This window comes from Tetrahymena thermophila (genome assembly GCF_000189635.1).
Source record: "Tetrahymena thermophila SB210 genomic scaffold scf_8254605, whole genome shotgun sequence".
Taxonomy (NCBI): Eukaryota; Ciliophora; class Oligohymenophorea; order Hymenostomatida; family Tetrahymenidae; genus Tetrahymena; species Tetrahymena thermophila.
The window spans coordinates 16,444-41,339 of record NW_002476375.1 but is presented as its reverse complement, the minus strand read 5'-3'; the positions used below and the strand labels follow the sequence as shown (position 1 = coordinate 41,339).

General features: G+C 22.8%; 5 protein-coding genes across 5 annotated transcripts; 2 read left to right on the top strand and 3 right to left on the bottom strand. All coding sequences in view use genetic code 6, as the record gives it.

The window, feature by feature from the left end:
• Positions 1 to 1,415: 1,415 nt before the first annotated feature.
• Positions 1,416 to 12,530, top strand: TTHERM_00617800 (endo-1,4-beta-xylanase xylA, putative; the record flags this gene model as incomplete). The annotated part of the gene is made up of 1 exon (XM_001017902.1): positions 1,416 to 12,530. One exon carries the CDS (start codon positions 1,416 to 1,418, stop codon positions 12,528 to 12,530), a length of 11,115 nt encoding a protein of 3,704 aa, XP_001017902.1.
• A 771-nt stretch (positions 12,531 to 13,301) lies between these two features.
• On the bottom strand, positions 13,302 to 14,726 carry TTHERM_00617790 (serine carboxypeptidase family protein; the record flags this gene model as incomplete). The annotated part of the gene is made up of 1 exon (XM_001017901.1): positions 13,302 to 14,726. The coding sequence occupies one exon, from the start codon at positions 14,724 to 14,726 to the stop codon at positions 13,302 to 13,304; it is 1,425 nt and encodes a 474-aa protein (XP_001017901.1).
• Positions 14,727 to 18,135: 3,409 nt separating this feature from the next.
• TTHERM_00617770 (serine carboxypeptidase family protein) lies at positions 18,136 to 19,554 on the bottom strand (the record flags this gene model as incomplete). Its single annotated transcript, XM_001017899.3, has 1 exon — positions 18,136 to 19,554. The coding sequence occupies one exon, from the start codon at positions 19,552 to 19,554 to the stop codon at positions 18,136 to 18,138; it is 1,419 nt and encodes a 472-aa protein (XP_001017899.1).
• Positions 19,555 to 21,270: 1,716 nt separating this feature from the next.
• TTHERM_00617760 (hypothetical protein) lies at positions 21,271 to 22,008 on the top strand (the record flags this gene model as incomplete). Its single annotated transcript, XM_001017898.1, has 1 exon — positions 21,271 to 22,008. The coding sequence occupies one exon, from the start codon at positions 21,271 to 21,273 to the stop codon at positions 22,006 to 22,008; it is 738 nt and encodes a 245-aa protein (XP_001017898.1).
• Positions 22,009 to 22,538: 530 nt separating this feature from the next.
• Positions 22,539 to 24,581, bottom strand: TTHERM_00617751 (tetratricopeptide repeat protein; the record flags this gene model as incomplete). Its single annotated transcript, XM_001471335.2, has 1 exon — positions 22,539 to 24,581. The coding sequence occupies one exon, from the start codon at positions 24,579 to 24,581 to the stop codon at positions 22,539 to 22,541; it is 2,043 nt and encodes a 680-aa protein (XP_001471385.2).
• Positions 24,582 to 24,896: the final 315 nt, after the last annotated feature.

Sequence of the window (24,896 nt, the reverse complement as noted above, 5' to 3'; positions counted from 1 at the left end):
TAAATATTGTTTGTGGATGATTAAAGATTAATTATGCACTTGAAAATATATTTGATATTTTGTATTTTTAAAAATATTTATTAAAAAACCTCTTTGTTAATTTGTGTTTATCTAATTTTTTTATTTTAGAGTATTTATATCAGTTCAAACATAATCAATAAACTAATCCATAAATTATATTACCACAAAAAATCTTTTACCTATATATATATTTATGATTAAGTAAAACTGATTGAATTTAAAATCTTGTAATCTTAGATTATAATAGTAATTTTTTTCATCACAATTAAATGTGCTTATAAAATAAGCTACAAACATAGCAGCAAATTATTTTAATTTTAATTTGTTTGAAACTATATTGATGGCTAAATTATTTAAAAAAAATATTTTTATAAAATTATTTGAAATTAATGGAAATTAAATAAATAAATACATTTTTTAGTTAAAAATAAGTAAACATACAAAAAGTCACCTATCTGATTGCGCCGTCACTTGATATAATTATAAACGCACTTAAATGAATTAATTATTTTAATTAAAAATATACGTACTTTCTCAAGTAATTATTAATTGATTATAGCTGATAGAATTTTATAATAAGTTAAGAAAAGATTTGAAGTAATATAATATTATTAATTCAATAATCTTGTATGAATGAAAGAAAGATCATTTTGTTTATCTTCATTTCAAAAGTCAATTATCATCTTTTATGAAAAAAATTTAATTCATAAAAAGTAATTGAGAGAAAGGTAATGGCTTTAAAAGCGTGGTATTTCTTAGAGAATACTTAAAAGATTAGATTTAAATTAAATTAAAAAAAGGAGTATTTTATTGTGATAATTATTATATAAATTTGATTATCTTTATCATTAAAGAATACATCACCAATTATAATATTTAGAATTATATGTAAATTCTATTTGTAAACTCCTTTGTTGTAAATAAGTAAATTGTTTTACAGATTTTAAATAAAATAGCAACCAAATAAAAATGATCTTAGATAAAATCTTAAAATGAATGATATATTGATATAAAGCTCTTTACATTGGAAAATATTCAATACTATTTATTATTTTAGTAGATTACAAATTTCATAATATTGCAAACAATATGAGATAAATGAATGAATAAATAAATGAACGATAGCCTTAATTTTAATTTGTGTATAACCATTAAATATTCAAAACTTTTAAAGACACAACCTTACAAAATCCAATGTTTTTCAATCAGTTTAAATTGTTTGGATATCATTTAATTTTATTAATATTATTTAATTCAAAAACCTGAAATAAAATTACACTAATTAATAATAATAAGGAAAACAATCTTTTAATTAAAGTATCTAAATATTTTGATAAGATATTACCAATTAACAACCTACGATCTAGCACTACTTCGCATTTAAATATAACATTATGAGTATCACTACTCAATAGAAGCATTCGCCTAACAATCGCCATGCTATTGGTAATAATATAAGCTTTGAAAACCTTTATTCTAACTAAAAAGTACCTAGTGATGACATTGAGTAAAATAAGTAAATACAAAATGATGATTTCAAACAAAATGAACAAATTTCACCCATTATAGATGATGAAAGTAACAAAATGTAATAATAAGTTAAGAATTCTCCTGATAATTTCTCAAAATGTGTGTTCTTTTAATTGACAATTCTAGGATTAATATCAATTTTAATAGCTATCACTAGCATTATTGTTTACTTTTACTTAGCTTAATTACCAAAAGACTATGATTATGTCCTATAAAATTGGTCTTAATCACCTATTACTTAAATAACCTCAAATGCTAACTGCAATTCCAAGCTCATAAATTATTAGTTTGATGGTACTAGTGCAGGATGTAATTGTAATTCTGCAATTGGCTAATACAAGTAATCTAGTATTTAAATTGGTAATTGCTCATCTGTATAACTTTCAAATGGGTGTGTTTAAATACAACCTATTTCATCTTAAGTGCTTTCAAAATGGAATGAGAATTCTAATTTAGAAAATCTTTGTGTATAGAGAATGACTGGATTCACTTATAGAGATTCCGATTGTACATCAAATAATTTTAAGTAATGTGGAGATTCTTCCAATGATTCTTTATATGGATTTTGTGTACCTTCTAACCAAAGCTGCCCACTTAAATCTATTAATAATAAATAAACTGATAATACTTATAACCAAATTGTATCTTCTAATTTTTACCTTTCAACTTAATCTCCTTCTAATAGGTCTTTCATGACAGGTTTATATGTATCACAAGGTCCAGCAATATGCAAATATTATCTTGATTAATTCTACTCAGACTCAAAAACTGCCTAATACAGTTTATATATTCACTCTAAGTCACAGTGTAATTCTGCTTAAATTGATAGTCGCTTCATTTTGGTGTCTTCCGCTTCTGAATAATCTTATCTTTAAGCAAATGGTCTCTATTCGCAGATAACTAGTTTACCTTCCTATCCATATGATCCTAATTTCAAATATTATTTATTTGAGTAATAATATATACCATGGAAATAAACTGGTGATTGCAAGTAGAAACATATGAATACATTTTATGATTTAAAAGACAGTTTGACTCTTTTCAACAGAATTTGGTTAGCTACTCTGGTTATTAATTTTGTAGTGATGGCAGTTTTTATTTTCATAATTTTTAAGGTTTTGAGAGATTTCGATGGTAAAAACTAAAAAAAAGACTAAGAGAATAAGTTTAAAGCTTTATTTTCTACTACTTTAATTATTTTACTCTTCGCATAGTTTATTCTAATATGTATTCTTTTTGGCACAGCTCTTTATTAATATGATAAGATAAGAGACATGGATAATTCTTAGTGTTCTGATCAACCAACAAACTTATTAATTTCAAACCTAAGAAACGATTATTACTCAGCAGATTTTGCAATTGCCATATTTATCTTCGTTCTAGCTATACTTAGATTCATTTTGTAAACCATTTTTAATTATTATAATTAAAAATCTAGTCCTAAGATTTCTAATACAAATCAAGAGTAAGAAAGTAAAAAGTTTGTTCTTTCAGAAATAGAAGGGCTTAACAAAAAATAATAATCCGAATAAATCCTCTTGGCTGCTCAACCATCTTAGATTTATGCAGAATAAAGGATGAGTAAAAAGCACAGAAGTAATTCAATATAAGGATAAATGATAATAACAAAAACTTAATTTCTAGATGGTTTGCATGATTTAAGACTGCAAAATGAAAAAGATTATCAAATAAAATAGCATAAGAAAGATAAAAAATTTATTGTAAATAGTAACTTGCTTTTACAAGGAGACACATTTTATGGAAAAACTAATTAAATTACAAGCAAACAATAAAAAACCTTAAAAGAGTAATATTCTTACAAAATAAATGACAAAAAGAAGAAGAAGAATTAAAATATTCAAAAACTTAAAATGGTGAGAAATAATCATTTGCTAAGTAACGATGAATATTTAAATTAAAGAATAAATTCTAAAAAATTTATTGCTCTTAAAGATAATAATTCTTGTGATGATATTAAAAATAGAACTTCTTTATTTAATCCTCTGGATATAGAACGCGAGGATAAATTGATCCACTTATAGAGCATTTAATAAAAACAGACTATTGATTTTGTTGACTAACAACTTGTTAATAAATCAACTCCACCTTTAATCTTAGAAACCGAAGAAGACAATACTTCTCCTTTGAGATTAGTACAATAAGATAGTTAAAAATAAAACCTACTTTCTAAGTAAGACTAAAATAACAAAAATCAAATACCTGAAAATAAATAAATTTAAAATGATAAAAATTTAAAAATTGATAACCCAGATGCTAAGTAGGTTTTATAAAATTAACAAGCCAAAGAAGGTAAAAAATAACTGCAACCTAATAATAACTAAATTGCCAAAGATGCTAATTAATAATAACCTAAAAATTCTGATGACAATAATAAACCTGATAATACAAAAATTAATAATGATGATATATTGCTTGGATTAGAAAATGATGAGACTACATCAACTATGAAAAAAAATTAGCCATCTGAATTAAATAAGAAAAATGATTAAGAGTAAAAGCAGGAATAAAATATTGGCTAATAGTAGAATCCAAATAATTCATAAAATAAATAACCATAGCTTAACAATGCTAACAATCCTAATAAAGCTGACTAATTGAATCTCGCTAATAATTAATAAGGTCCTGATAAAAAATTAGAACCTAACGAATTAAATAAAGTTAACTAACCTAACAAGTCTGATAATAAAAGTTTAAAAGAAGAGGCTGCTTTGGCAGCTACAGCAGGATTAGTAGCTGCTGCTGCAATAAAAGCTAACAATTAACCATAAAAAGGTTAATAAAATCCTGAAGGATAATAGCTAAAAGACTAAAATTAATTATTAAACCCTAATGATCCAGCCATATAATAGAAAAATTAGATTAAAGCTAATGAAAATCCTAATTTAAATAATAATAATAATAATAACTAAATTACTAATTAGTAATAGTAGCCTTAAGAATCACAATTAAATAATAATTAGAAACCCAATAACAATATCCCTAATAGTTAAGTTAATAAAGATGGCAAAAGTTAGCCTAATAATTTATAAAATTAGGGTTAATTACCTATTACGAGCAACCAAGATAACTAACTCGCTTAACCTGAAAAAAATAGTAATAATAATCCCAATCAAAAAGATATACAAAATCCAATCAATAATTAAAATGGATTAAATCAATAATTATAACCTTAAGGATAGAATGGATAATCAAAATAGACAGAAAACAATAATAATAAAAAAAATACTCCTGCAGATATTCTAGTTCCTTCTGAAATGTTAGGAGTTAATGCTACTGAGAAAGGCAAGCCAGTTCCTTAAGAATAAATAAAAGGCAAAAATTAACAGTAAAACCAAAACAATCCCATCTTACAAAAAGAGGAAATAAAAAATAATGACTAACCTAATCTAAATAAAAGCATTAGTCCATAACCAAACTAAGCACCATAAAATAAAGATCAATAAATGCCAAAAAAAATAGATTAAGATGTTTAAATTCCAAACAATTAATCTGAAAATGGAAAGATGCTTGAACCTAATAGCTAAAAAAATTAAAATTATTAGCCTGATAATAGAAACAAGGATAGTTAACCTAATTAGCAAGATATGAATAAAAATAAAAATCCAAATTTAAAAGAATCTAAAGATCCATAAGGTAACTAAAGTAATTTAGGATAATAATAGTAATAATAACCAAATGATTAAACTAAGAACAGTTAATCAAAAAATAATTAAAATAAAGATCAAGCTAATAATTTGGGCGATGTTACAGGTGGCATGGTAGCTGCTCCTTTAATATAAGAAAAAAAACCTACAGAAAAGGATAAATTAGCACCTTTATAACAGTAATAAAAATAAGATTAAATTTAAAATTTAAACAACAATAATTAAAACTAATAAAATTCAAATAAAGTTAATGAATTACCTGATCTTGGTAAAAATAGCAATTAAATTTCTAATTAACCAAAACAATAATAAAATCTACCACCAAATTAGAATTAAAATAATAGCAATCCAGATTCTTAAGGTAATAAAAAAGACCCTAACAACTAACCAAATTCTTTATAGGATTAATAGAAAATTGCTGCACCAAATGGCTAATTTAATTAGAATTAATAATCTGCTAATCCTAATTAAAATAGCTAATTAACTAAGCCAGATATAAACAGTATTTAATAATCAAATCAAAATTAAACTAAAAATCCTGAGGATAACTCAAATAAAAATAATTAGTAGTAATAATAAAATGATAAAAATTAAAGTGGTAAATAAAAATAACCAGAACAAAATAATCCTATATTAGACCCTTCGTTAGCAATTATAGGAAACAATTTATTAGAAAATAGTAAACCAATTCCTAAGGAAGAATAAACAAAAGATAAAAATTAACAATAAAATCCAATCAATGATAAAAATTAATTAAAAAATATTGGTAAAAATAATGACTATCCTAATTAGAATGATAGATAAATTCCTATATAACCATTATAGAATTTAGATAGCTAACAACCAAATATGATGGATTAAAATAGTAAAATTCCAAAATAATAAAATTAATAGTCTGCTAATCCTAATTAAAATAGTCAGTTAACTAACCCTAATATAAACAGTAATTAAAAACAAAACCCAAGTTAAATTAAAAGTCCTGAAGATAACTAAAATAGTATTAGTTAGTAGTAATAGCAAGATGTTAAAAACTAAAGTGGTAAATAAAAATAACCAGAATTAAATGGTGATAGATAAGATCCTTCTTAAACAATTTTAGGAAATAGTTTATAAGAGAAAGATAAACCAATATCTAAAGGAGGATAGCCAAAAGATAAAAATCAATAGCTAGACCCAAATAAATCTCAAAATTAATAAAAAAGTAATTAAAATTAGTAACCTGTTAATGGTGATTAGAATAGCTTGTTAACAAATCCCGATATGGGTAATAAATAAAATCCAAACTAAAATTAAGAAAAAAATCTGAAGGATAACAAAGATAATCTTAAATAGTAATAGTAAGATGGTAATTAGAGTTAAAAAAATTAATTAAAATAGCCAGAAAATGATAATGCTAAATAAAATGCTTCATCAGCCATTTAAGGAAATAACCCATCTGAAAAAATTAAACCAATATCTATAGAGTAATAGCCAAAAGACAAAAATCAATAATAAAACCCTAGCAATCTCTAAAATTAAAATAATAATTATCCTGACTTGAATAGCAAAAATTAAAATCCTAGCACCAAACCTGAATAAAATTAAGAATAATAAATACCAAACAATAAAATTCCAAATTCTTAAATGGGTTAATAGAATTAATAAGCATCAAATGTCTAAAATAATTAGAATTAATAACCTGCTAATATTGATTCGAATAAGCTTTCAAAAAAACCAGATGTAAAAAGTAATTAAAATCCTAACCAAAATTAAAAATAGAATATAAAGGATAATTCAGATAACATAAATCAATAGTAGCAACCAAGCAACTAAATTTAAAATAATTTATCTTAAGTACCTCTGAATAATAATAATAATAATAATAAAGATTCTGCTTTAGCAGCAGGTTTAGGTAAATAAACTTCAAATAATGATTAATAAATCCCATAAGAACAAAATTAAAAAACTAATCCTAAAAATTCATTAGGCAACTAAAGTAAATAAAATGAATTACTAAACAAAAATGGTAATAATCTAAACTTTAGTCCTGAGAAAAACTCATAAAAGTAAAATCAAGGTTAAAATAATGGTATACTATCTAAAGATTAAAATAATTAGCCATAGTTACCTAATGTAAGTGAAAAAATCAATTAATAAGGTAAATTAAATAACAATAATAATCCTAGCATTACGCAAAAATAAACTCCTGACCTTATTTAAAATGACACTAAATAAGATCAAAAGCCTAATGATTTAAATAATCAGTCAAAAAATGACCCTAAAAAGCAAAATTTACCTCTACAAGGATAAGATAAAATAATAGATGGTTAAGCATCTCAAAATAATCAACCAAATCTAAAAGATTAAAAAGGATTAAATAATAAACAACCAATATCAGCAAACTTAAAAGAAAATAGTGGCGCTCCTTTTATTAATAATAATTTATCAGATTCAAAAGGTAATATTCAATAGACTAATAAAAATAGCTATCCAAAGCTAACTGATGATGATACTAATAAAAAAGATTTAAAAAAATAAAATAATGATTTAAACAAAACAGGATAACCACCTAATGAATTAAAAAATACTAATTAATCTTAATTACCATAAAAAAATCATTTAATGGAAGAAGCAGCTTTATTAGCAGCAGGTATTAAAGCTGCTGAATTAGCACAAGCAAATAAACCAAAAGATGACCTTAAATAGAATCCAAAAGAATAATTAAAAGATAGCAATTAGGTCATTAATTCTCCTAACAACTCAAACAATGAAAATTTGTTAAATGGTTAAGGAGGAAATAATAATCCAAATAAAAATGCCTAAAATAAAGTAGCTCCTAATAATGGAATTAATGAATCTTTAAATAATAATTCAAATTCTAAATAGTAAGGAAATTAAAATAATAAAGCTCAAGATGGTAATAACACAAATCCTGATAAATCAAATACGCCAAATGAGTAAAATATAAGTAGCCAAAAACAAAAGCCAGAAAATAATAGTTTTGTTAATAATAATACATTAGGGGCAGAAGTAAATATGCCAAATAAAGGAGGGAATAAATAATCAGATAAAGAAAAGTAGAAACTATTAGAGCAATAAAATAAAGATAAAAATTCTTAATTAAATCCAAACAATTCTTAAAATATGTAAACAGATAATAAGTAACCAAATTAATTACCTAATAACATAAACAAAAACCAAAGTTAAATTCCAAATTAACCTCCTTAAAATAAATAATAACCAGGTTAAAAAGAAAATAAAAATGATATTTTACCAAATAGTTAATTTGATGATCAAAATGCAAATAAACCAATCAACAATCAAAACTTATCTCAACAAACGAATAAACCAAATAATTAAGTTTCAAAGCCAGAAATTAATTTCAATGACAATAAGCCAAATAACTAAAATGAAAAAGATTCAATTAAAAATTCAAATAAAAACCAAGATAATTAAAAAAATTAGTTTTAAGAACCTTCACAATAAATGAAAAATGATCCTTTATAAAAAAATCCAGAAAATGACAATTTATTAAAAAGTGCTGCGTTATTAGCAGGAGCAGGAGTTGCTTCCTAATTAGCAAATAAAGATAATTAAATTAATAATAATAAAGAAATACCCATAGATAATAAAAACAACTCAGAAAAAGGTCTTAGTAGTTAAGGTTAAAGCAAGGCAAAGGTCCCTGAATAGAATTAAAGTAAACAAGAGACTTCACCATAAAATTTAGGTAAAAATGGGCCTTTAAAATAAAATTAGCCTACAGAAAGCACATATTCAAATTAAAATAAACAATTACCATAACAGAATAACAACGATCCTGATTTGTAAAATCAAAACTCCTCTACTTTACCAAATAATAGTAAAGGTAAAGAGACACAACCTTAAAATTAAGACTCTTTAAAAAGCTAAAATAATCAGCCTTTAGATAATATGTAAAATTCTATCTCAAATCCTCAACAAAATAAAATACCTCCTAAGGAAAGTATCTAAAAAAATCCTTAAAGCTCAAATTAATAATTTAGTGCACCTTAAAATTAAAACCATTAACCTTCAAACAATCAATCAAACTAAGGGTAGATAGAAGCACCACAAAGATAATTAATATAAAATAGCTAACAAAATAAAGATAACCCTCAAGCAAACAGCCTATAGGGTTAAACAAATAAGTAAAAACCTGAGTTAGATAGCCTTGGTGAAAACATCTTAAATAAAAATGATAATGGTAAACAAGGTAAGGAAAATTAAAATACCTAATATCCATAAAATAGTTAATAATAAAATTTAAATGACATTTTTAAAAATCCTGAAAATAATAATTAAGCTCAACAATAAGCTTAAAAATAAATAGATCCAGCTAAATTAGATAAAAATGGCAATAGTTAATAATAAAAATAACCTTTTGATAATATAAGTAAAGATAATACTAACCAAATGATTAATCCTATTACAGGTAATACCGATGGAAAAGAAAGATAAAATAATATAATTCCAAATAAAGATTTAAAAGCAAATTAAAAAAATTTGCCATAATAGTAATAAAACTAAGGTTATGAGAAAATGAATAACTAAAATTAAGATCCAAATAATTAGAATGCTCATATCAATTCTCCCTAAAATTTTAATAATAATTAACAATAGTAACAACCTATAAGTAACAATAATTAAATGGATATAGAATAATAAAAAAATAATCCAATAAACAATTAAAAGCAAATCAAGGACAAAGGATTTAATGATTTCTAAGTACCAGGAGTAGATGCTATAGGTAAATCCCCAGCTGATAATAATAACAAATAACAAGAAAATTTAAATTAAGATAATTAACCATATTAATAGAGTGGTCTATTACCTAATAGGAATACTGGATAGAATGGTTATTTAAATGAAAGTAATCCATAAAAATAACTATAGCCAAGCTTAAATAATTAAGCTAGTTAAAATATACAACCTAATTAATAAAAAGGTAATTAATTAGGTTAAAAAAATCAAGATATTAACCCTGGAAATACTAAAGATCTTATAAATGAATAGCCACAAAAATAGGATAAAAATGGTAACAATAATAATGCTTAGCCTAAGTCATAAAGTAATAATCAAATACCATAGCAATTAAATTAAAATGACAATATTCTTTCTAAAAATTTACCAAATAATTAATAGCAAAAATTAGATGACATTCCAAAAAGAGGATTACCTCTTATTGATAGTAATTAAACATAAAATAATTAAAGGTAATAAGCCTTAGGCGGTTAAAATACTTTGGATGATTAAAGAAACAAATAATTTGATCCTTTGGATACTATAAATAATTAATAAAATGGTACAAAAAATGCATAACCTTATTAAAACAATAATAAGAATTTTGACCCGAAAAATAATTATTAAAATGGAATGCCTTAAAATACAAACAATAATTAAAAGTAATAACCAGTAAATTAATTTTAAGATATTGAGAATTAGTTAAATTAAAAGTAACCACAGTCTTAACAATAAAATTAAATACCTGCAGAAAGTAAAGATAAGAATATGAATTAAAATAATCTTTAAGACTAATTTGATAATTAGAGTAATAACCCAAATCTTAATAACATAGGTAATAGCAGTAGTAAAAATTAATCTTAAAAAAATGAAAAACCTGATATTGAAAACCAAAAAGATCCGGACAGATTATATGATCCTAAGAATGTAAATGATTAACAGTAATCAAACAATTCGATACCTTAAAATAAGAATCCAAATACATATTAAAATAACTCCTTAAACTAAGGTCCAGAATTACCCATTAACAAAAATAGTTTAGGTAATAACGATTAAGATGATCAAAATAAAGGTTAAAACAATAAAACAAATGATCAGCCGAATGCAATTAGTAATTTACAAAAAGATAAAGATGAAGAACAGTAAAGAAATATACTTCCTAATCCAAAAAATAAAAGACTTTCATTTGTACCTAAATCTATTGACTACCATCAGTTTAGTAAATTAAATCCTAACGAAGAAGTTAGTGATAACAATTCTTATGTTAGCAATAACTTGAATAATTCTTTAAAAGGATAAAATACTGACAATTTTAATAATCTAAGTAATTTAAATAGAAACAATAACTCTTAGTTGTATAATAATAACTAAAATAATTATCAAAATATGGATTAAAATAATAAAAATCAATAATAATAATAATAAAGAAATAATAACTTAGATAAAAATTATGGCAATCAATATGATAATGATGAATACAATACAGACCCATTTAATTCAAAAAATCTTAATTAAAGAAGAAATGAAGATTATTAGAGTAATAACCAAAGTAGAAATTTTAATGATAGACCTTCATTAACAAATGATTATTACCCAAATGATAAAAATTTAAGTAAATTTTAAAATTAATAAAAATAAAATAATTAATTTTAATAACCTTAAATTAATGATTATGATTTTAGTAATCCAAAAATAAATAAGTAACCTAGTATATATTAGAATGATGAATAAGAGTAGACTTAAGATAATAACCCTCAATATAGGAGTAAAAGATACAGATAAGGATCCAGATTATTTTAAGCTCTACCAATCTTAAATTAAAATAAAGCATAATCGATAAATGATTTTGATAGCATTCCATCAAAGAATTAATATGATGATTAGAAAGAAAGATCTTTAAGCTAATTGCCATCATATTAACAAAATCAGAGAAACAGCAGATTTAATATTGATAATGATGATTATAATAAATATAGACCAAGTAATAGTATCTTGTAAAGCTAAAACAGTGTCAATTATAACAACAGTAGCAATCTACCATAGAATAATTTGAGACTTTCATAGATAAGAAGTTAACCTTCTATAAAATATGATGATAATGATAGAAACTCACTAGGAAGACTTAACAGTCTAAGAGATTCTTTGAATGACATGACTTAAAAAACAAGAAACAACAGCGAAAATAAATATAATGGTTATATTTAGGATTAAGATAATTATTAATATAACAGAAATAATTAAAAAAAGACTTATCTATAGAATGATTATAATAATGTACCTTCTATTCAAGAAGTAGATGAAGATTTGAACCAGTTTTTAACTCGATAGAGTATTAGAAGAAGGACAAGACAGGCAACAAATAGAATTGCTAGTATTAATAATATTGAAGATAATTATTAAGATAGTGATAATACTAGTATAGGCAGAAGAGATTAGAGATAATAAAGTAGGCTTCTAAGTAATAATAATGGGGGATCTAAAGTAAACTATATTTCACTTCCTTCATTGACATAAACTAATGGTCTCTAATTAAGAAGTAATCTATATTAATAAAATAGCAGAATTTAGAATTGATATTTACTCTTTACGTTAAGTTAATGCTTTTCCTCTTAAAATAATTATAATAATAAAAGATTAAACTCATATTTATAATATTCATTTATACTAAAATATATATAATACTGTATACCAAATTCAAATATATATTCTCATATTTTTGTTGACTTTTCAATTTTATAAAGTTTCAAAAGTTAAAAATATAGTTTTCTAAAATGTAAAAGAATTTTAAAAAAATTTAATTATTTGAATAAATATTCTTTAATACATACTTCTTATTCCAATAAAATTTATTAAAATTATTATTTTAAAATATGCTAGCAATCAATATCTCAATATCTGTTTGAAAATATTAGTATTTTCTTTTTCCTTTCTAATTTTTTAAAATTAAATTTTATATTTCTTATTAAGCAAATCAAAGTGGCAAATAGAAATTTTTTTTTAATTAGTTATTGATTGATTACAAATGTTATAAATTTTTAATTCCTTGATAGCAAACTTAATTTTATAAACCTTAATTTTTAAATTATTTAAAAAAGGTATTTAAATTTATAAAAGAATAAAATTCAATACTTACTTTATCTATATCAAAAGCAATATTTTTAATTTTAAAATAGAATAATGATAAGAATGTAAATTTGTAAATTTTATTAATAAACAAAATATATTAAAATTTTTGATTCAGAATTTTAGAACTCTCACACTAAAAAATAAGAGAATTATAAATATAATTTTATATAAGTATTTATTCATGCATATTTATTTTTATATAAATTTATGACGAAATAATCAAATAACATCAACTTATTATTTAGATAAAACATAGTTTATTTAATCTTTTATAAGGTGATATCCAGCTTCTGGTTAATCCTCAGTGACCATGTGACCTGCGTTTAAGACAAGAGAAAAGCTCAAAAGGTCATACTATTATTTATATCCATAAATAGTACCAGTGTTTCCTTATCTCCAAACTCTGAGAGGAGCTTCAATAAAACTATTGATTTTAGACCAATTTAACTTTGGAAGCCATAATTAAGGAGTGTAATAGGGTACGATTAAGTCTAAGTCTCCATTATAGACATGGACATACATTCCTTCTTGCAATAAATATTCGACTTTGGCTACACAATCTTCTTACATAAAATCAGTTGTAAACACTTCATAAACTTAAGAATCACAAATTTCAAAAGTCTTGTCTAACTTAAAGTTAAATATTTCCTAACCATATTTAGAATTTACAAAATTCTCTAAGTAAGATTTATCTTGCTCTTTTCTTCCAATATTATAAATATCAAGGTTATTAGGATTAGCGTCATCAAGGAGTTTGGAATATAAGTCAAAAGCTTTCTTCCATTTCTTTTCTTTAATGAATTTTTAAATAGACTCTACCTTCACTTAATTTTTATTAAATTAATCTAAAGTAATTAAGTTATGGTCATAAGAGTATTAGTTAACACTTTGAGTGTCATAATAAGGTGAAGTAAATCCATCACCCATTCCTACTCCTTTTAGATTAAATTTATTTCCTTATTGAACTATGTACTAAGCAATAGAAGGTACATATTTTCCAGCATAAGAAATACCATAGATAAACAAAGGTGTATCTTTTGGGTTAATTCCGACTTGTTTAAAGCATCCGTTTTCTGAGTTATAAAGCTGATTAAGAGCAAAGTAGAATTACTAGGCTACTTAATTCTCATCAACGGGAATATCAGATTTTTTCTAGGCATGTGAAATTCCTGTTCCGATAGGTTGGTCAATGTAAATAACATTGTAGTCATTTGTCCAAGTAAAAGAATTTACTTAGAAGGTGAAATTTTTCTTGCTCTATTAAATAATATAAAGAGGACCATTCTCGATAAAAGCACCATACATAGATGTACATCCTGGACCTCCTTCTATCCAAATAATAGTTGGAATATTTTTCAATTGAGAAGCAGGAACTCCCTTAGCTCCAAAAAATAAAAAACCTAAAGCTGAAGTGGAATTCTTAATTCCAACATTCAAGTATCCAGACATAGCAGTTCCATTATAGTAGTTAGCTAGATCGACATTATTACACTGAGTAGAGAAATCTAAACCTTTTTGAGCATGCAAAAGGTTGTCAATGTATTTTTCTTTTATACTACTCTTTCTGAATTAAGATTATGTCAAGAATGCACAAGATAGACCAAGCAAGCAAAAGATTATCAAACAAAATTATTTAGATATCATTCTTTTAATTATTTTTTATTTTTTCTAATTATTTTGAGTTAAATTTGATTATTCTAAGTCAGTATTTAAAGCTAAAAATTATTAAAACTAGTTTTCAGATATGTATTATAATCAGATTATAAAATCTTTTCAGAGAATTCTTTTATTAACCAAAAGTAGTAAAAATCATTAAATGAAAAATTTTTAAATATGCTTAGTTTAAAACTTATTTTTTCATCTAATAAGGATGATGAATTTTAAACTAAGCATTCATTTAAGACTATACTGTACATAAAGCTCTGTTCTAATATAAATTAATTCTCATTTTTATTTCATTCACAGTTTTTAATATGTTTAGGATTTTTTTCTATTATTATTTAAACTACCTAAAAATTACTTTTACCATAACTTTCTATTTGCTTTATTCAAAATTTGTAAAAAATAAGAAAATACTTAGAATTTTGATTTACTTAATCTAATGGTACTACAAAAATAAGTTAACAAATTTACATAAAAATGTAAATATTTAATTAAATAGTTGTACAAATTTTTTGATGGTTAAAAATAAATTAATATCCACCAAAAACATTGAAATTAGTAAATCTTAGTTCGAACTATTAAATCATAATAAATAATCCTATTTATTAGATTTTCACTTTTATTTATTTTTATTAACTTAAAAGTATCTTTGTTTATATTTTAGAGTTTATTTTTTTAATTTTTAAAATTTATTATAAAACATTTAAATAAAAAATTTAAGAAAAAATAAATGAATGAAATTGCAAGCTAAATCACTCACTCACTATTATTATTTTTTCTTTAATTCTTCTTTTTTGATAAAACTAAAAAGATAGTAAATTAAATATATTTTTTCAAGTATAATTAGTGTTTTTTTATTAAATATAATTAAGCATTTTTTTGTGTCTAAAAATAATGAGAAATTGAGATAGATGAATGTTATTTTTTATTTTTTTCCTTATGTAAAAACTAATCCTTATTAAAAAAATTGAAAAATATTATTTTTAAAATAGTAAAACAAATACAAAAATTTATACTACCCATAATCAAACAGTAATATTAGTTTCATAGATGAAGATACCATAATATATCGCTTATCCTGCCTAACCTATTAGCTGAATTTTACTCATATTTTGAAAAAAATATGCAAAAAAAAATAACCAAATGTAAAGACTTTATTTGGTTAAGTATTGATTAAGTACAATAATATCAAATTTAAAAATATAATTATTTACTTATTATTTTAAATAAATTCATATTAAATACCTAAGTTAAGCTATTGATATTACTTAATGAGTTTAATTTTATGCAAGTAAATTTATTTTATTAATTATAAAAAAGCACATGATAGTTGTTATTTATTGCTACATAAATATTATTACGACATTTTTTTGTAATAAATTAATTATTTCTGTAGTAAAATTTCATAATAAATAGAAATAGTACTAGTTAACAAAGTATCCTAATAAAAAAATTCAATAATGAAATTATCAAGATGAGTATAATTTCATGTCAAATGTAAGTTTTTTTATAAATAATTAATTACTCTACTACATTTTTAAAAATGATTTATTGTTTCATAATTTTTGTTATGCTAATTTTTAAATATGCCATTCAATTAATAAATCAAAAAAATAATAAATATTTTAAACAAAAATAATAACTATTTCTTATAATAGCTGATTTTATTGTAATATAAAAAAGAATAAGTTAAATTTATTTTAAATTTAAATTAAACATTTAACAATTATTTCAAATTTGTTTAAAAGTATTTCTATTAAAATCAAAATATTTACTGAATTTAAACAAGCTAATTGCATTGAGACTCTATCTAAGTTTATTAAGTTTATATTTTAGACTGATATTCTATAACATTTTTGATAAGCTAATTTTTACCTAATTTATCCATGCCTATGCAACTTAATGAATTTTTGGTATTAAGTTCAGAAATGTAAATTTTGATAATAAGGAAAGTAATTATTAGCCTTTCTAATTTAGAAGTAAAAATAAGAATGAAAATAAATTAAGATAGAAGTGAGGCTTTAAACAAAGAGTTTTAAAAGCAAGTTTTATTTAACTAAAATATTAAAAAAATTCTTCTAGTGCTAAGTATGAGAGAATAGATAAAGCATTAAATTGATAATCAAAAACAAAATGCTACTCATTAGATTAAGTTTCTCTTATAAACCAATGCACATACTATTCTTAATAGTTTAAAATAATCTTATGTAGCTGAAATAGAGACTCTCTATCTAACTTTAAGTTTGATTTATCTTGTAAACTGAGGTCTAAAGCTGTATCTAATAACTAAAAAGCGCTTTATGAAAGAGTATATAAAAAATACTGCTGTTAAACTTTAGAGATTAGTCTAACCATAATTTAAGTATGACGCTGGATATTCAGTTTGCAACGTAAGCTAAAGATAAGGAAATGTGTTACTACAATAAGGATATGACCTTTTTTATGATTTTCCTGAATATTTGAGTAGGTTTTGAGAATAAATAACTTTTACTTGTATTATTTATATAAAAAACAAGCACAGTTTTATGCTATATCAAAAAAGTTTAAAATATGAAGCATTTAATTACCATAATTATTCTAAAATAAGCTGCATAACTTTCTGAAAAAATATTTTTTTTTTAATGCTCAAAAAATAGTCATCTCAAATCACTAAATTATTGAATGGCATTTGGTTATATTATATTTTACTCGATATATAACTAAGTTTGTTTTGGTTTTTTATTTATAAAAATGAATGAATAAATAAAATGTTGATTTTCAATATTCAGATAAAATTTATTAAAATTATTATTTTAAAGCATGCAAACAATCAATATCATTTTGATAATATTAGTATTTTCTTTTTCCTTACTAATTTTTTAAAAACTAAATTTTATATTATTTAATAAGTAAATCAAAGTGAAAAATAGAAATATACTTCTCTTTTTAAATAAATCTAATTTAATTAGATTTTTTTGTTGTTGAATGTTATAATTTTTAATTCCTTTATAAATAATTAATTTTATATCACTTTAATTTTAAATTATTTAAAAAATATACTTAACTTAATAAAAGAATAAAACTTAATGCTTACTTAAGATATATCAAAAGCAATAGTTTTCATTTTAAATATAGCAATATTAATATTTTAAGCTTAAGAGAAATTATTAATTCTTTTATAGCTAATTTTCATTCTATAAAGGATATATTTTGATAATAAATGAATCTAGTAAAATATAAATCTAGCTTGTAAATTTAAATTAAGTAAGAAAATACATTAAAATTGTTGATTAAGAATTTTACAATAATAAATACAAGAATTATAAATGAAATTTTACTTATTTAATATGAGTATTTATTTAAGTATTCATATTTATATTTATATAAATAAATGACGAAAAATAAATTAACATCAAAATTATTATTTAGATAAAACATAGTTTATTTGATCTTTTATAAGGTGATAACCAGCTTCTGGTTAATCTTCAGTGACCATATGACCAGCGTTTAAGATAAGAGAAAAGCTCAAAAGGTCATATTATTATTTATATCCATAAATAGTGCCAGTGTTTCCTTATCTCCAAACTCTGAGAGGAGCTTCAATAAAATGACGAATTTTAGACCAGCTTAATTTTGGAAGCCACAATTGAGGAGTGTAATAGGGTACAATTAAATCTAAGTCTCCATTATAGACATGGACATATATTCCTTTTTGCAATAAATATTCAACTCTGGCTACACAATCTTCTTTGATAAAATCGGTTGATAAAACTTCATAGACTACAGGATCACATTATACGAAAGTCTTGTCTAACTTAAAGCTAAATAGTTCCTAACCATATTAAGAGTTAATTAAATTATCTAAGTAAGAACTATCTGGGAATTCTTTTCTTCCAATATTATAAACATCAATATTACTAGGATTAACATCACTAAGGAGTTCAAGGAATAAGTCAGTAGCATTCTTCCATTTCTTTTCTTTAATGAATTTTTAAATAGACTATACCTTCACTTAATTTTTATTAAATTAATCTAAAGTAATTAAGTTATGGTCATAAGAATATTTGTTAAGACTTTGAGTGTCATAATAAGGGGAAGTAAAGCCATCCCCCATTCCTATTCCTTTTAGATTAAATTTATTTCCTTTTTAAACTATGTGCTAAGCAATAGAAGGTACATATTTTCCAGCATAAGAAATACCATAGATAAACAAAGGTGTATCTATTGGGTTTATTCCAACTTGTTTAAAGCATCCGTTTTCAGAATTATAAAGTTGATTAAGAGCAAAGTAGAACTACTAAGCTACTTAATCCTCATCAACGGGAATGTCAGATTTGTTCTAGGCATGTGAAATTCCTGTTCCAATAGGTTGGTCAATGTAAATAACATTGTAATCATTTGTCCAAGCAAAAGAATTTTCTTTGAAGGTGAAAGTTGTGTTACTCTATTAAATTATATAAAGAGGACCATTTTCTATAAAAGCACCATACATAGAAGTACATCCTGGACCTCCTTCTATCCAAATAATAGTTGGAATATTTTTCAATTGAGAAGCAGGAACTCCCTTAGCTCCAAAAAATACAAATCCTAGAGCTGAAGTGGAATTCTTAATTCCAACATTCAAGTATCCAGACATAGCAGTTCCGTTATAGTAGTTAGCTAGATCAACATTATTACACTGAGTAGAGAAATCTAACCCTTGTTGAGCATGTAAAAGGTTTTCAATGTATTTTTCTTTTAAGCTTCTCTTTTTGTATTAAGGCTCAGTCAAAAATGCGCAAGATAGACCAAGCAAGCAAAAGATTATCAAACAAAATTATTTAGATATCATTCTTTTAATTATTTTTACTTTTTTTAATTATTTTGAATTAAATTTGATTATCCTTAAGTCAGTATTTAAAGCTAAAAATTATTAAAATTAGTTTTCAGCTATTGCTTATATTCAAATTACAAAATCTTTTCGGATAATTCTTTTATTAACTAACCATAAATAGTAAAAAACCATTTAATAAAAAATTTTAAATGATACTTTGTTTGAAACTATTCATTTAATCAGGATGATGAGTAATAAAATTAAACTTCCTTTTAAAACTGTACTTTACATAAAGCTCTAATCTAAATTTATTGATATTTTTACTTCATTAACCATTTTTTAGAGTTTTAGGGAGTTTTTACTTTAAATGCTCAATTATTATTTAAATGATCAAAAAAAAAATTACTTTTGCTATAATTATCTATTTGTTTTGCTCAGAATTAGTAAAAAATATGAAAATACTTAGAATTTTGATTTACTAAATCTAATGGTACTACAAAAATAAACAAATAAATTTGCATTAAAATATAAATATTTAATTAAATATTTATAAATATTTTTTAATGGTTAATAAATTAAAATCCATCAAAATCAAATAGAAATTAGTAAATCTATCTTCTAGCTATTAAATCACTAGAAAAAACCCTATTTATTACATTTTCATTTTTACTTCTTTTTATTAATTTAAAACATCGTGTTTATATATACTATCTGAGTTTATTTTTTTAATCATAATATAAATATATATTATATTTTTTATTTATGAACTTATTATTTCATTTGATTACTTATATACTTTATTTTTAAATATTTTTTCTTTACTTAAAATATTTAAATTTATCCTAATCCCAGCATGTTAAAATATTGATATTTTTACTTAGTGATTTATTTTATTTATTACTAATCGTAGATATTATGATAATTATTTATTTTTACATAAATATTTTTGGAATAAAATATCATAATAAATAGAAATAGCACTGAAATATCCTATTAAAGTTATTCTTTGAGTAGAATTTTATATAATAATTAGCAGAGTTATCCTAATAAAGAAACTCAATAATAAGATTGTTATGATTCGTATAATCTCATATGAAATGCGATTATTTTTAAAATAATAACTCTATATAATCTTTTTAAAAATGAATGATTTTTTGTTTCATTATATTTTTTGTGCCAAATTTAAAATATGACTGACACTAAATCAATAAATTTTTAATGAATTTGTTGGATATAAATAATTTTTTTTGTTAATTTTAAACATAATAACTACCATTTCTTATAATAGCTAATTTTATTACAACATAAAAAGTGGAATGTATTGGTTAAGTTATTCTTAATTTTATACTTTAAATAAATTTAAATTATTTTAGATTTAACTTAAATATTTAGCAATAATTTAAAATTTGTTTAAATGCATATCTATTAATATTAAAATATTTACTCAATTTAAACACAGTATTCAGACTCTATATAAATTTATTAACTTTATATTTTAGAGTGATATTCTATTACCTTTATGATTAGCTAATTTATTTCTTTTTAAGAGCCCAATATAAAATAGACCATTTGTGTCTCCATTAAAATATTAATCTTTATCAATAATAAAATACATGTGTAATTTTTAATAATCAAAATCATTAAATCTATCAAAAAATATATTGTATTTCTGATAAAAAAATAATATAGAAAATTAACTAAACAAAAAACAAACAAACAAACAAACAAACACAAATGGGATACGAATTAAGATTCTTTAACAATATTGATTTAGAAAAATAAAATGTAAAATCTTTTAAAGAATACTCTAAGAATTTGTTCACTTCTTTAGGGGCAAGTAAAAAATAAATTGAAAAACGTATAGATCTTTACCTAATATATCCATGCCTTGGCAATTTAATGAATTTTTATGGTATAAAATTCAGAAATGTTAATTTAGATAAGAAGAAAAGCATTAGCCTTTCTACTTTAGAAGTAAAAATAAGAATGATAAAAAATTAAGATAGCAGTGAGGTTTGGAAGAAAAAGTTTTAAGAGCAAGGCTCATTTATCTAAAATATAAACAAATTTCCTCTTGTGCTTAGTGAGAAAGAATAGCAATAGCCTTAAATTGATAATCAAAAAACTAAATGCTACTATTTAGATTAAGCTTCTCTTAAAGCAATACACAATACAGTTCTAAATAGTTTAAAATAATCTAATGAAGCTGAAGTAAAGACTCTCTATCAAAATTTAAGTTAATTTTCTTTAGAAAATTCAGGTCTAAAGCTTCATCTAGTAACAAAAAAGCGCTTTATGAAAGGAATGTATGTAGAAAATACTTCTGTTAAACTTTAGAGATTAGACTAACCATAATTTAAGTATGATGTTGGATATTCAGTTTGCATCGAAAGCTAAGTATAAGGAAATGTGTTTCCTAAATAAGGGTATGACCTTTGTTGTGGTTTCCCTGAATATCTGAGTAGGTTTTGAGGGTAAATAACTTTCTCTTGTATGATTGATTTATGTAGAAAATAAACATATTTTTATATGATATTAAAAAAAATACAAAGGAAGCATTTAATTATTAAGAAAAATTACTAATTAATAATTCATATTAATTTAAAATAATTATCATTTTATATTTTATTTTAAATTCTATTTTTTTTTTATATTTATTTTTTAATCATGTATAAGAAATATATATTTATTATTGAAAATTTTTTATAAGAATACATTAATAATATTGAAAAGTAGAAGCTTTATGTAATGTAAATTCCCTATTTAAAAATCCTTAGTTATATTTTTAATTTTAATTTATTTTCTTAAAATTATAATAATTTAACTTAAAATATTTAAATTTTTAAAATAGTTATTCAATGATCAAGTTAATTGGTAATTAAATCAAAATCATCATGAATTTCAATTATAAATAAGCTTAATAAATTACTTTAATTAGAAAAAAAATAAAAATCATAAATCAAAAGAAAACATTTTTTTATTTATATTTATATATATTTTGTTCACCAAAAAAAACAACGTTTTATTTTATTTAATTTATTTTCTGCATTTTTTTATTTTCTTTAGATACTCTTGTCTTATGGATATTTATCAAGGTATAAGCCATAAGTTTTAATGGCTTCTGCATAGTCTTGATTTTCTTCATAAACAACTCCTAGATCAATTAGATAACTATATTCATTTTTATCAAGTTCAATGCATAGTTTATATAATTCAATAGCCTTATGAAATTATTTATCTTTTTTATAACAGATAGCTAATTGTTCGTAGACAGGATGCAGAGTATTTTTGTCTTGTAATCGATATCTACAATTTTCAAATTCTGAAATTGCTTCAAAAATAACTTTATTAAGCATTAGTGCCATTCCTAAATTATAATAATATTTTGGGTCTTAATACCTTTAGATGGCTTCTCTATAATTTTATATGGCTTTTTCGTACTAACGTTTTTCATAACAAGCATTACCCATGTTGTAGTAGCATTCATGTTTTTCGCTATCTGCTGCGATATCTTTTATGTGCAAACTAAACTCTTTTATTGCTTTATCCCATTCTCCTTTTTCACTATGAGCAAGACCAATATTATAATGGCAATGATACTTTTTCTCTTTGTCTAACTCTTAACAAGTTGTAAATGATTTAATTCCTTTTTATAGATCTCCATTTTCAACGTAAGCTATACCTAATTTGTAGTGATAGATAGCTTTCTTAGAATCGATTTTTATAGCGCTTAAATATGAATTTATGGCTTCATCTAATAATTTTTAATTTTTCTAAGCAATAGCTAAGTTGTAATAGTAATTATCGATTTTATCATTTTTTCCTTTTTATTTGCTTAATTTAATACACTTTTCAAATGATTAAATAGCCTCTTCATACAATTTAAGGTCATCTTAAATAAAACCTTACTGATAAATATATTTTTCATCATCTGGTAAAATTTAAGTACAAATAGTAATGTATCTATAGGCCAGTTGTTTGTTATTTGTTTTATAGTATTCAAATCTTTAATAGACTTAATCAGCAAATTAATCCTTTATTTGCTCATATTATTTTAATAGATTTTCAAATTCAGCTTAAATATCTTTAGTGCTTAATCTTTGTTGCCAATTTAAACAAAGTATTTTTGAGAGAATGCTATTTAAATTATCATCTAAGGCATATAATTTTTTATAACCTGAGTTCCTTATTTGATAGCAATCTGCTTCAGATCCTCCAGCTAACAGATAAAAGTAGATACCAAAAGTCCATGAATCAGCTTTTAAGCTTTCTAAACAATCTTTGCTGGTGTCACTTCTTCCACACTCTGGAGGATAATAAAAATTCTACTCCTCTGGTTTATGACTAATTTCATTTATAAAATCTTCAACTGATTAGAAATCACACAATTTGATTTGATTAAGATTATCAACTAGAATACTTTCAATCTATCTGTTTTTTAGCGTATATTTTTTGCTATTAGTTTACTTATTATTTTAATTGCTGATTTAATTAAGAGCTGAGATGATTCTATGAGCGAAACTAATTAGTTAATAATTTTTAAATCCTGGCTCTAGTTAACAGTTAGGATTATCCATAAATTACTTCAAATTATATGGACAATTTTCCATGATTATATAGTAATTAGGATACATTAGAAACTCATCGTAGTATTAAATAATTGTTTTTAGATTACTTTTAGGATCATAGCAGTCTTTCAAAGATTATCCTTCTTTTTTAGCTAAGTTTAACATTTATTATGAAATAATCTTCTCTCTCTCCTTTTTTTCTTCTGCAATATAAAATCTTTTGACAGTATATAAACTATTTTCTTCAGTGTCTAATACTACCAAAGTCCAAACAGAGTCATACTATACTTTTTGTTAACCTTGAATTAACATATCTTTTGTATTTTCTAATTGTTAAGATACCATTTTGAATTATTCTTCAAATTATTTTTTTATTACCTAATCTATTTCTTAAAAATCTTGTTGTTAATCTTTTTGCTCAAATGGCAGCTTAGTTTCTAAAATCTATTATCTAAAAGACGAACTTGTTTCACTCATTTTTACTAAAAAATATTTGAGAAATACTTACTCTATTTATTTGATTTATCAAAATAAAATGATATATGTGTTTTTTTGTAAATTGTTAATAAAATAGACTCTCTTTTGTTGTTTAATTTGATTATTTGTTATTATTAATTTTCTTCTTAAATATCTTTTTTACCAATCATTTGCAAAAATGTATAATAATACTTTGTTTATTTCGAAATACTAAATGCAAATCACATTTTTTTGTATATAAAATTGTTTTAAATATACCCATACAAATTCATAATAAGTAGCTGTTTCTATTGGTTATACTTTGAAGTCTGAATT